The sequence below is a fragment of the Chiloscyllium punctatum genome, chromosome 15 (assembly GCF_047496795.1).
Source record: "Chiloscyllium punctatum isolate Juve2018m chromosome 15, sChiPun1.3, whole genome shotgun sequence".
Taxonomy (NCBI): Eukaryota; Metazoa; Chordata; class Chondrichthyes; order Orectolobiformes; family Hemiscylliidae; genus Chiloscyllium; species Chiloscyllium punctatum.
This window is the reverse complement of record NC_092753.1, coordinates 46022938-46037089: the sequence shown is the minus strand read 5'-3', so window position 1 is coordinate 46037089 and position 14152 is coordinate 46022938. Positions and strand designations below refer to the sequence as shown.

Genomic DNA, 14152 nt, shown 5'->3' with positions numbered 1-14152 from the left:
GAGACCAAATTGGGAGCATGAAAAAGCACTGGCAGATAAGACTAGGGAGAATCCTAAGATATTCATTCACTATATTAATAGCAAGAGGAGAACCAAGGAGAGAGTCAGGCCCATTAGGAATCAAAGAGCATTCTGTGCATGGAGTTGGAGGAAATTGATAGGGCATGAAATGAGTACCACACAGCTGTATTCTCTTTGGGGAAGGACGGTGGAGATATGCAATCTGGGAAGAGATACATAATCCACAAGGTTCTTGAGCAGATTGACATAGAGGGTGAGGAGATATTGGAGTAATATAAATCAAAGACTTTTGATGCTAGAAATCTGAAACAAAAGCAGAAATCGATGGAGAAACTCAGAAGGTCTGGCAGTATCTGTGGAGAAAAAGTAGAGTTAATGTTTCAAGCCCAGTGACCCTTTCTCAGGACTAGAAGTGTTTAGGAAAGGGTTGTACATATGCTGAAGACAGGGGTAGGGGGTTAAAGAAGTAACTGATAGGTTGAGATGGAGTCCAGTGGGACAGAATGACAGTTAGGCAAAGATATGGATAATGATAAGCAAGGGAGACAGAAATGCAGCTAATGGGATCCTTAAGACGGTGAAAATGTGTTAATTGTGCTGAAAACAGCCGATGTAACGGGACCTGGCTTGTGGGGTGGGGTAAAAGATGTAGAAGAAAGCGTTGAAACCCTAAGTTTATTGAACTTGATACTAAGTCCTGACGGTTGCAGGATCCCTGAATCTCTTCAGCAATTTCTGTTTTTGCAAGGGATATTAAAGATATTTGTCAGCTTAAAAATGAACAAATACCCAGGCCTAGATGAGTTACATGCTAGGCTGCTGTGAAGTGATACACTTTGGATAAAGTAACAATACAAGTGAGTACTCAATGAAAGGCAGGACACTAGGAAGCTCAGAGAAACAGAGGGATATTGAGGTGCTTATCCACAGATCCCTCAAAGCAGCAGGACAGCTTTATAGTAAAGAAAGCATATGGGACACTTGCCTTTATCAGTTGTGGCTCAGATTTAAAGAGCAGGAAGTGCATATTGGAGTTGTACAAAACTGAACAGGCTCCTGAAGAAGGGCTCATGCCCGAAATGTCGATTCTCCTGCTCCTTGGATGCTGCCTGACCTGCTGCGCTTTTCCAGCAACACATTTTCAGATCTGATCTCCAGCATCTGCAGCCCTCACTTTCTTCCAGGAGTTGTACAAAATCTTTGATTAGGCTGCAGCACTTTGTGCAGTTCTGGTCTCTGGTGTACAAGAAAGATGTGGGTGCACAGAAGATTCACTGGGATATTGTCTAGGATTTAGCGGTTTAGCTAAGAAGAGAGGTTGCATTAGCTCAGGTTTTTTCTTTAGCCAAAAGATGGCTGAAAAGGGACCTGAAAGAGGTGTATAAGATTATGAGAAGCATGGACAGGGTGAGTAGAAAGCAGTTGATCCCAGAAGGTGAAAGGTCAATAACAGGGGGGCATAATTTTGAAGTGATTGGCAGAAGATTTAGAGGGGATTTGAGGCCAAACCTTCTCACTCAGAGCATGGTGCAAATGTGGAATGCACTGTCTGGCAGGATGGTTGAGGTGGGAAACTTCAAAACCTTCAAAAAGTACTTGGGGCACTTGAAATATTGTAACATTCAAGGTTATGAGCCAAGTGTTGGAAAGTGAGTCTGAGGGAGATTTAGAGCAGTGTTTGTCAGTTCCGACTCAAAGGGCTGAAGGGCCTCTACCATACTGGATGATTTTATGAGACAAAGGAAGACGGCAGGCACAAAACAGACTTGCAGACACGACAGATTAGATTAGATTAGATTAGATTACTTACAATGTCGAAACAGGCCCTTCGGCCCAACAAGTCCACACCGATCCGCCAAAGCTCAACCCACCCTGACCTATTCCCCTACATTTACACCTTCACCTAACACTACGGGCAATTTAGCATGGCCAATTCACCTAACCTGCACATTTTTGGACTGTGGGAGGAAACCGGAGCACCCAGAGGAGACCCACGCAGACATGGGGAGAATGTGCAAACTCCACACAGACAGTCGCCTGAGTTCTGACACTAACATCTTCCATATCAGTGGTTTCACCATCCTTCTCTCTTTGCTCTCTATCATGTTTAAAAAAGGCCTTTTACTAAGTCCATGTCTGCATGTCTGTTGTCAGTCCTTCATCTCCTTCTGAGAAGTTTTCCCTTACCATCTAACAACCAACCTCCACATTTAACAGAGCATCTTCAGCCACTTCCGACAACTCAATCTGATACTAACACCAAACACAATTTTCCCTGCCCTTCAACATTCTAAAATGAGCATTCCTTCCACTTTACTCTGATCCATATTCATTTCCCAATACACCATTTCCATCATTTAACACCTTTCTGTGCAAGTCCACGAGATACAACATCTGCTCTTTTACATCCTTCTTTCATAAGGCTTAAACAGCCTTTCCAACTGAAACAGGAAAATATATTTTATTCACTGGTCATGAAGCAGTCTCTACTACACTGGGGACACCAAGCACAAATTGGTTGACTGTGCTGCTGAACACTTCTGTTCAGAGCCCAAGTATGATCTTAAGCTTCTCGTCACTTACCGGTTCAATTTTTTGCCACAACTCCTACACCCTGTCTGACTTTGTCCTCTACAATGTCCACATAAAATTCAAAGAACACCTTTTGATTTGACAGTTTTATAATGTTCTCAACTCAACAGTGAGTTGAGTGATTTCATATCATTAACTCTGTACCAATTGTTTTAAAATACCAGGTACTGGTAAGGATTTTGATGTCGCTATTTAAATCACACTGAATCCATCATTTATTTATTTACTTGCCCAACTGTTGTCCCTTTTTGCCTTTCATTGCATTTAATTTTATTTATTAACATTTAATAATTTGAGTATTCCACCATGTCATGTTTTGTTATTTCCCCTCCTACCCTTCCCTGTCAGCCTCTGTTCTTTCTTCAACTCCCCTGCCCTTTCCCCCCATGATTACTGGCACCAGAAACAAACCCCCTTCCCATAAATCACTTACCCTCCTCTGCAATCCTGGATGTTGTCCCAACCATAGCCATGGCTTCGGATAGGCTGGCAACTCTAACTGGGTGAAACCTAGCTTAAGGTCTTTTGAATGCTGACTGGCATTAAATTTGGTGGAACTTCACTGGAATAAGCAACACGGGGCTTTTGCTCAATCTCCAGTGGCCTGATGAAACACTGGCTCTACAATAACATTCTTACATTTATACTGCTTCTCTTTCCAGAAAAGACACTTGGATAAGTACACGAAGAGGAAAGATTTGGAGGGATATAGCCCAGGAGCAGGCAGGTGGGACTAGTTTAGTTTGGGGTTATGTTTAGCATGGACTGGTTGGACTGAACAATCTGTTTCTGTGCTGTGTCACACTATGACCCCATGTTACCAGACCTGCTAAGTATTTCGAGCTTTTTAAGTTTTAACGATAAAATTAAATACATTATCATTATAATCATAGAGGTAGGTTATAGATCATCATGCCATCATAGAGAATACAATTTATTTTGTGATGTGATTCAGAAGTATGTCAGAATACATGCATGGCTTTGAATGAAGAATTAATACAGGGTAAATTCAGGTTACTTTGAATCAGAGTTGATAGATAATGTTTGTGATCCAATGTGCAAAGAAGTCTCGACAGACAATACTCATCTTGTTCTAGTATTCATATTTAATGACCAAGAAAAGGTACAAAAGATGTTGCCAGTGGGGACAACAATTACAGAATTAGAATAATTCACACAGTCTGGCAATCAGAAATATCTATGACCAGGAGCCAACACATATTTTTTAAAATGGTTAAATACAAGGAAATAGGGAGCAGCTATAACAAATACATCGAAGAAATCTCTCGAATAAGCTTCAGTTGTTTTAAGTGGATTACATTTAAACGCGAAGTGCTACAAATGTAGAAGATATGCTGGCATATCTTCATACCAGCAAATTCAAATTAAACAAATGCTGTACAAAATTAATCAGGAAACAAAAGTTAAACTTGTTGAGCTAGGAAATATACAGTAAAACAAAGAGAAGCGATCCATTGGGAATGGGTACAAGAATTTAGGTATAGGTTTAAGAAAAGAGGGGAAAGATTTTAAAAAGGACCTGAGGGGTAACTTTTCATGCAGAGGACAGGATATGTATGGAATGAGCTGCCAGAGGAAGTTGAGGTGGTGGAAACAATTACAACATTTAAAAGGCATCTTGGTGGGTATACAAATAGGAAAGCTTTATGGGGATTTGGGCCAAATTGTGGCAAATGGAATTAGGTCAGGTAATCCCATTGGTGTGGACAAGTTGGATTGAATAGTCTGTTTCCATTTTGTACATTGTATGACTCCACATCAAATTGTAATCTAAGAGGTATGACTTGGGTAAAAGTACAGCAGATGAGGCTAAGTATTAACATAAAAACATGACGCAGTACCATAAGGTAATGAGACTGTGGTGACAGGAGAGGTGAAAAATGAAAGAAAATGCATTAAGGTTTGAATCTGTGGATGAACATAAATATCAAATTATTCTGGATGACTAATTCCACCAACTTTTATAAAGAAAGGCATGATCAACATGCTCTCTCAAATTAAAATCAATGCTAGGCAGGATCTGGACAGATAAATTGGTTTCAAAACACATAAAACATCAGGGATAAATAATGAAAAAAGCAACTGTCATTCAGAGGGTACCATTTTTAAATGTGCATCAGGTTGCTGCGACATTTGATTTATTCCAGAGCATTGTGGAGATAACTCTAATTCTAAATCCAAACAGTTTAGACACAGACTTTTAAACAGCTGAGAACTTCACACATTTTTAACACATGTTCACATCTCAGAGCAAGATTCCTTCCAAAACTTTGGTGGATTTTCTTAATGTTCTCATTTCACCCAAAGTCCAAGCTATTAAATGTACAGGAAGCAGTTACTAAATTAGCAGAACCAAACACAGAACAATTAAAATATTCAACTTCAAATCATTGATCCAAGGGGAAGTAGAACAAGAATGGAACTGATATGTTACTCAAATTCAAAAGGGTGGAAAAACAAAGGCATCATATTCCATGTCGAGGAAAATAATTTATAAAATTATCAGGATGAAGCTAGAGGAACAACTGAACAATATCAATTCTGTAAACAGCAATCGACTTGCATACAAAAACGACTCTGCCAATCTGAATTCCTTGATTTATTTGAGGAAATGACAAATGAATTGGGATTAATGGAACCTAAAATGAGACAAGAAAACACTATTCTTTCAACACAAAGCCAAGAGGATTCAGGGTATACCTTGGAAGTATATATGAAACTAGCTAATGAGTAAGACACAACAAATACAAAAATGTGTGGGCAATATTGACTGTGGTATATCAGGACAAAATTCTTACAGCACTGCTGTGTCTCAACTGAATTAAGAAAATGGATTGAGAATGGATGGAAAGTGGACAAATTGGCAAAAGATACACTACCAGGATGGACAATAATTTGCTTACTCCCAAATTAAAGGATGAGTTGATCAAGATTTGCAGGTCAGGAGGACAATGGAAAACTAAACTAAATACAGACAAATAACAAAGTGCCATACAGAGGAAGGGGAGAAAAAGTGAATGGTACATTTATTCTATCCACAGTATTCAGTTATTGAACAGTGAAGCTGAACATGTCTTGGAAGATTTGATACTAAATATCCAAATGACATAGAATAGCAACAAGCAAAGTCAAATGGTTGTTGAATTATATCATGAGATTAATTTCGTATTGCTCTACTTAGTGTTATAGACCAGGGCAAGCCTCCTTGTTAAGAAGGTAGCCTGAACACTTTTTTTCTTATTTTAAAGATGAGTGTAAGGCATTGTATTCAGGATGCAATTCAATTTGTCAAACTATTTAATGTAAGCAAAACATGCTTTAGTTTTACACTATACTTAAAATACAGACAAATTAAAAACAAGTGAAAAAAATGTATTAACTGTAACTCAAAAGACATAACAAAATTATATATTAACCACTAGGAATTAACTGTTCCAAGACAGTAACATCCCATAAACACAGCTTTGGCAAAGGTAAAATCAATAAAATAGATTGTCTCACATGTAATTTTAGAAACAGGAAGAGAATCCCAATCTTTAACTGTAACAGAGAGAGGAAAAGAGCTTCTGCATCCGGGTTTAAGACCCTAGCAGCTGCAGAAAGCTAAAACTAAAAATCTTGGTTCTGCAGGAGATTGACTCCACTCTTTCAGGCTGCTTCTATTGTTCCAACTTAAAAAAAAGCCTCACAAGCCATTTACTTTATTGGCTTTGAAGAGATTGCTCTGCACCTCAGTCTCAACCTTTCTTCACAAAAAGAAGTTCAAAAAAGGGTTAAAACCATAGTATCATCACATCAGAACAAACCCTGAATGAGTAGACAAGCAGGAGGCTGGAAAAGCACAGCAAACCAGGCAGCATCAGGAGATGGAGATGTCGATGTTTTGTGTATATTTCTTCAGGAATGGGGTTGGGAGTTGGGTGATCAGCAGATAAAGAGAGGAGGGGGTTATGGGTGGGGAGAGGACTGGAGTGATGAGGTAGTGATAAATGAATACAGGTGGTGGGTATGACCTGGTTGGTACCCATCACCTGTATTCACCTATTGATACCTCACCACTTCCCCCCATTCCCACCCAGAACCTTCTCCCCACACTTTATCTGCAGCTCCCCCTACCCCCAACCCCATTCTTGAAGAGGGGCTATACCCAAAACATCGACTTCTCCACCTTCTGATGCTGCTTGACTTGCTGTGTTCTTCCAACCTCCTGCTTGTCTACTTTGGATTGAAGCATCTGAGTTTTCTTTTCTCTCAAATCCTGAATGAGGCAGCCAATTCTGACCATCAAGTCAGAAAGTAAAGAGATAGGAGAAAGTGAGGACTGCAGATGCTGGAGATCAGAGATTAAAAATGTGTTGCTGGAAAAGCACAGCAGGTCAGGCAGCATCAAAGGAGCAGGAGAATCGACGTTTCGGGCATAAGCCTGAAGAAGGGCTTATTCTCCTGCTCCTTTGATGCTGCCTGACCTGCTGCGCTTTTCCAGCAACACATTTTTAAGAAAGTAAAGAGATAGTCAAGCACAGGAGTCAAAACAGAGAAGCAAATATTAGGAGTATAAATTGTGAGGAAAAAACTGTAAACAATTGTGATGAACTGTTGTTTCCATCAGCAGGACAATCAAATCAGCTGTAATTTTTATATTTTATTGATTTCAAATCTGGCAATTTACCTTGAATGACAATATGGCAAAAAGTGCATTTAAACCTTGATTACATTTCCCATATTTTAATCTTTTTGAGGGGAATAAACAGTGGTCATTGCAGCAGCGATACAAATGACATATAATGCCAAATAACCTCAAGTTCAACAGCGTTAAATTATAATTCCAAACAATGATCAATTCATGATATTATCTCAGAAACTCACAGCTACAAATGTGCAAAGATAATATCACTCTATCATACACTAAAATATCCTGTGTGGATAAAAGTTAATAGAAAAATTCACAAAGATTAGTTACACTGATTTATTCAACATCTGCATTCCATCAATGTAGTACAGGAATGCATCTGCAGACTTTTATGTTTTTCAGTCTGTTGTGGTTGCTTTGCTGTGTTACTAGTCCGAGGCCTGGCTGTGCAATTAGCTTTATTGTCACATGTACTCACATGAGTACAGTGAAAAATTCACAAGGCATCACTTATGGTGTCATTTTAGGTACGGAGATACCTAGGTACAGATTCTTAAGGGAAAAAATGGAAAAATAAAGAAATAAGATGTCCAGCAATAATTTAAAAAATAGAGAAATAAGAGTTCAGAAGAACAGTCCTTCCATCCCTCTGTGGCGGGCTTCAATTCAAGGCTGCATGTCCGAGTCCAAGCTGAGGCCAGAATCTGCACTGGCTTTCATCCCAGACCATAGCCTGTGCTGCCCAAAGATGGGAGGTAAAAAGAAAAAGTGAAAGAAACACAAAGAAAGAGACAAAAAGAAAATAAATGGACAGAGTAGGTGATCTCTCACTCAGGAGTCCTACTCCACCACCATCTTCTACGGAAACTGAAGTAGCATGTTCAGGACACAATTTGGAAGACAAAAGCATGGACTGTTTTATTGTGGGAAATGTTAACGGTGAGGTGAAGTGTCACATTTTTATTGTTTTTATTCTGTTAAATGTGTTATATAAATGCACACTTTTTGTTGCTGTTGTCTGCAGGCAGTGCTCCTTTTACTAGTATGAACTGAAGCCCAGCATTCTCTACTGTCAATGCTCGTAGCAGACATTTGCATTAATCATCAGAATATATGACAACATAGCACTTCACTGCAGCATCTTGGTGAACAGAGAGTACTGCATATACTTGCAAATTCTGTGAGCAACATGGTACTGCTACTACATTGTTAGCATATACTTGCAAAATTCCCAAACAAATATTAAGAGGCTATCAAAAAGTTAAATACACCAAACTGAAATGATTTGGAGATGCCGTTGTTGGACTGGGGTATAAAAATTAAAAATCACACAACATCAGGCTATAGTCCAACAGGTTTATTTGGATGTACTAGCTTTCGGAGCGCTGCTCCTTCATCAGGTGGTTGTCAAGGAGCAGCACTCTGAAAGCTAGCGCTTCCAAATAAACCTGTTGGACTATAGCCTGGTGTTATGTGATTTTTAACCAAATTGAAATGTTTTATAAGTACAGCAGTTATGCACTATTCGGCAATACCTGCATTCCAGCTCTGCTGTCACTCGACTCCCCTTATGATTTTTCATTTATGAAGACAATGTTCAAAAGACCTCAATTTATGCTGACTTAACTGACCTAGCTGTAATGGCAGTTGTGACATACATAGTTAGCAATACTGACCCAAGGTTAGGACAGATAAACTGGTCAGAGTTTCTGATTGTGATCACTCTTCTCACAATTCAAGAGAGGACAAAACTTGATTTAACATTTGATCCCTGTCCACAGTCATTCAGGGTTTAGATGAAATACCAAAGGATGCCAGGCAACCCTGCAGCCATTTTAGAACCAGTCAGGAGTAAAATTGAGAGATATTACAACAGGCACAGGAATATGGGGCTGGGGGGAAGGATCTGATTCAATCTATGCTCCATATTTCACCTTTGGGTAAAATTTGTTACTTAATTATTAACTTAAAACTAGACAATTACGTTTTCATTTCTGTTTACTACTTCTTCCTTTCATTGACATTTACTGAGTGGAAATAGTTTCAAAAAGTTACATTTTCACAGTTGAATGATAGGGGTTGTCATGGCATTTAGCAACACAGCCCAACTTCACCTTAATATCCTTGGGTCCAGGCGATAGCTTTTATTTCATTTTTTTGCAAAGTAAATCTTTTACCTGGTTTCTTAATCTACTTAAATGAGGGTTTACTATTTTATTAAATGTGTAAAATTTGGCAAATAAATCCAAGGTTAGCATATAACATTAATATTCAATATAAAAATATACACTTAATACTTTAATGGATTTCAGTATTAGATTAGATTCCCTACAATGTGGAAACAGGCCCTTCGGCCCAACAAGTCCACACCTACCCTCCAAAGAGTAACCCACCCATAACCCATTCCCCTACTAATGCACCTATCACTATGGCCAATTTGGCATGGCCAATTCACCTGACCTGCACATCTTTGGATTGTGGGAGGAAACCGGAGCACCTGGAGGAAACCCACGCAGACACGGGGAGAATGTGCAAACTCCACACAGATAGTCGCCAGAGGCTGGATTCGAACCCGGGTCCCTGGCGCTGCGAGACAGCAGTACTAACCACTGAGCCTTTTATTGGCCATCATGCATCAACGTTATAATCAATGAACTAACTGTCATAAACCAGTTTTACTAATTTCAGGACAAGAAAATCACATGTATAACAGTACAGTTCATGTTAAACTGTGCCTAATGGGCTTCGATTTTTGATCTGAGAGCTTTGCTTGACCAAGCAAAATTTTGCTGAGTCACTGAGTTGTCACTGCCTTTTATGCACAAGCAAGCTGACAAACAGTGTCTCTCTGCTGGAGGCATCAAACTGACAACAATCCTCACGTACTTGCGGCCAGATTAGGATCATGTTTATTTTAACCATTATTCATAGGTTTCTTAAATATAACCAGATGAAACCTACATTTTTCTTTCATGCCTATCTATCCTTCATGACCAATTTCTGTTGTAGGGGGTGTGTGCCTAGATCGATTTTCACCTAGTTCCTGCTTGCTTTTGCACAGAAGGAAACTGCCAGGAGAGCAAGCAGACAGCAAGCAACCTACAGCAATCAGTTGCTGCCACCACTTCACCATCTTCACACCACTTGTCCAAAAAGAGTTCAAGTAGTACATGTTGTATAAGGGCCTGAAAGGGTTAACATCTGGTCAAGTGTGATCAGCACCACCCATTGTGATGATGTCAAATATACAGTCACATGGACAGTCTCACATAGAGAGACAGAGACTGTGAAGGGAGAGATATGAACGTACTTGTGTGAACTGTAACTTGTGCTAGATCAAGTAAACATTTTCTTGTTAACTTTACCAGACTGTCAGCATCACCAGTAGCTAGACTAAATAGATCAATGGCCTCCATCTGCCACAGATTATTACAGGCAGCCAGCAGTGGTCACAGGAGTACAGAAATCCTCGCTAGAGTACAACTACGGTGCATTTTCTATCAGTGTGATTAAGAGTGACATTGGGACATGCAGAACCTAGTATCATATCGAATGATATATTTTCAAATTTCAAATGAAGAAAGCTGAAGAGAAATCACAAATATGCATATCTTTGGCGATGTGCTTATTTTATTGCTGATTACCAACATCTGAGATTTTCAAATGAATAATAGCCTAGCTTTAAGAACCTGTCACCTCTCCTGAATGGAGGCCACATAATATGATCTTAAATATTACCCTGCCATTCTTTACTTTACCCTTGAAGGCTGTAATTCAAGTTGATGTACATGTGGTTTAGATTAGCTCGCTTTTCAGCCACTCCGCACAGTAAGTGTTTGTTGATTATGGAAGAACCCAGCTGATTACCAATGGTAGGCTGTTTCAAAATGAAGTTATCTAGCCAAGCCCTCTTCTGACTTTGCATCCGTTCTGTACAATAGCAATTAATGATAATGAACAGAATCAGATATTCAAGGTGATTGCCTTCCCAGCTCCACAAACAATCCAATGAAGAGGCTGGTTATAGTCTCACTGCACTCTCTCTGACTGAATCAGCTAACCACAGCTAAGTTAATTTACCATGGCTCAGGATCAAACCTAAGATATGGCTGATATGCCTTTGTGTCACAAAATACTGAGTGATTGAGGTGGGGAGGTGTTGAGACGGCTCACCTGTTCTTTCAAAATGCAGCTTGGTTTTCTGAAGCAACATGCAATCTTTTCAAGTTGTGATTAAAGCTGCACTTTCACTTCACATAGAACTTCCCAGCAGAGTCAATAACAGCTTGTTCTAAAATTCATTTAGGTCCCAGTGTAACAGCCAGGAAATGCTTGAGTCACAGCAAGCACTAAATTTTCTGAAACATAATTTTTTTTCCAGTTTCTATTTTTATTTCGATATTAAATACAATGCACACATAAAATGTAGAGGCTGCCATACAGTAGACACACGTCTGTACAGAAAACCTTCTCAACTAAAGTTTACCTGTCTATAAGTCACAAAAGAAGCTCCAATCATTTCCTGCCTCCCATTTTGTTGTTTTAGCCAAGAAAGCTGTTTTTGAAAATATTGTTTTTATGTTATAAGAATGCTGACTGAATACAAATATAAACATAAACACAAATATATGATGCACGTACTGTATACAACTAATGAATATAGAAGAAACAAACAGGTTTACACCATGGTCTGTTCTGAGCTATAACTTTAAGATGGAAGTGGTGACCCTCTGTCCTTCAGTTCAAGACAGAACAAAACACATCAAATAGAGTTCTCACGTTTGATGAGAAACTGTGAACTTCTCCAGGACATGTGCATCTATGGATAGGTGTGACTGCAATGCACCACAGAGCTGAATGGCTAACACTCAAAACAGGCTTATATATAAAGGATGGGCCTTTGCACATTGCAATGGAGCAGTATCAACAGCCATATAAAACCTGCAACTTACTATGAATTGAAGGGAAGGGAGAAAATGTGGCATGATCTATGCACTGAGTGCTTGAAGCTTTAAGTGCCACTCAGGTATCAGATAAATGAGTTTGCAGCATATTGCCACAGCTATTAAAATATCCCGATTCCGTTTGGAAACTTCAGCTCTTAAATCTAATATCCTATAAAATTATCTATAGGAATCCTCCAATGTAACCAATGCAAATTTGAACAACAGAGAAGAATAAATCAGCAAGCAAGAAAAGGGGAAAAATGAAATTCAAAGTAATTACAGGAAGAATGCCCAACCAAATATTAAAGAACATGGGATGAAAGGGTTAATTACCTAATAGAAACTTTGTATAGACTCTCTCCTCCCCCTCAACACCTGCTCAGTGGCAAGACAGTGCCATGATAGTACATTCAATCCTCCCCCTCAGTATCTTGTTTTAGATTTATGATAACTTCAACAATGCATTTTGTTCAATCTTTAATAGTAGACTGGGCAGAGACGAATAAACCAATAAATAGACATTTGGTGCACAAGTATATAAAGGTACATTCGCACTCAAATATGATTACTATACATGCACATTTTTAAACTAGCTCGATTGTTGTTAGGCGAGGGAAATCATGCTTAAAATCATTCATTTCGTTACCTAATTCAATAAAAAGAATCCTCATGATTTGCTTCCTCCTCTCTGTTTCTGCCATAACACACAGACTGTGTCACACATGCAATATGTGTTGACATTGTAATAGTCTCAGTGTATAAGTTATCATTTTAAATGAGACGTGCTGCAAGAATAGCTGTATTTTTGAAGCTGCTACTTCAGCAGTTAAATGCAAAACCTATTGCTGCCAAGAAGTGCAAGAACCAAGGAATTAGCCTTTATTTGAAAAATACTTGGATTAGAAAGAGTTACTTTTATCTCATTATTTATCCTTCTGGTTATCTCAATGTTTTCGTGGAAGAGCAAGTTCAAAATCACTTCTGTTAAGAACATATTATCGAAACAATTTCCTAATGTTTCCTCTGAAGCATTCAGTTTTGTGCTGTGTATTGTATGTTTCCAGGCTGTCTGTAAGCAAATATATAACCCTTTGAATAGCTGAGAGTGTATGCTCATAGATCCACTTTGCATTTTTTTATTTATTAAAGGATACTGTTCACACCAGCATTTTAAAACAAGGCTGTAAAGAAGCTGCAGAACAGAAAAAAATGACCTGCATAACACTAGAGACGATTGGAAATCTCTCAGATCCTTAGCCTATGATTATCATTTTAAAAACAAACCATAGAAATGAATTCCCTCAAAGCGTTCGAAACAGCAACAGGATATCAATGAGTCTGTTTGTACTTCATTCCACGTAATTAACTTGTGGTTCCTACCTGAGGATAGCCGTGTCTCCCTGCCTGATGGTGATGTTGTCCGACTCCCTGGAGAAGTTCACGCTTCTAACCGGCAGTCCTGTTGGAAGAAGGCAGAGAAATCTCAGAAGGATTACGGGTAGTGGGCGCTGATAAAAAGGACCCCGAGATACCATTGTCAGAACAGGATGAACGGGTCGGACTAAGAGAGAAAGCTCTCCCAAACACTGTAGCAACACTAAAGCTGTCTTCACTAATCGCAAGCTTTGCAATTCCAAGCCCCAGCTGAGTTCCCACTAATCTGACAGCAGAGGCATCACTTGTAAGAGATATGTGAAGCGATGCTCTGAGCGTGAATTGACTGCTTTCCCTCCTCACGCTTTTTAAAAAATTCACCTCCCCCCTCCACCATACGCACTCCCCCTCCTCCCCACACCCTCCCACCACCACAGCCACCCCTTTGGCAGCAAGCTTGATGAAGGTCTGATACCACTCCATCACCATGGCAACAGCTCCATCTGAGGCGACTCAACCCAGAGAACAGAATTGTGCTTTGAGGCAGAAACTTACCAAGCTGTTAAAG

General features: G+C 39.3%; 1 protein-coding gene across 4 annotated transcripts in view; it reads right to left on the bottom strand.

The window, feature by feature from the left end:
- LOC140486218 (limbic system-associated membrane protein-like) overlaps positions 1 to 13937 on the bottom strand; it is an 884602-nt gene extending 870665 nt beyond the window's left edge. For all 4 annotated transcript variants that reach the window (XM_072585049.1, XM_072585050.1, XM_072585051.1 and 1 more), the window contains exon 1: positions 13591 to 13937. In XM_072585049.1, coding sequence (XP_072441150.1) covers positions 13591 to 13745 — 155 coding nt within the window. In that variant the 5' untranslated portion in view covers positions 13746 to 13937. The remainder of the gene's footprint in view (positions 1 to 13590) is intronic.
- Between the last annotated feature and the right edge of the window lie 215 nt (positions 13938 to 14152).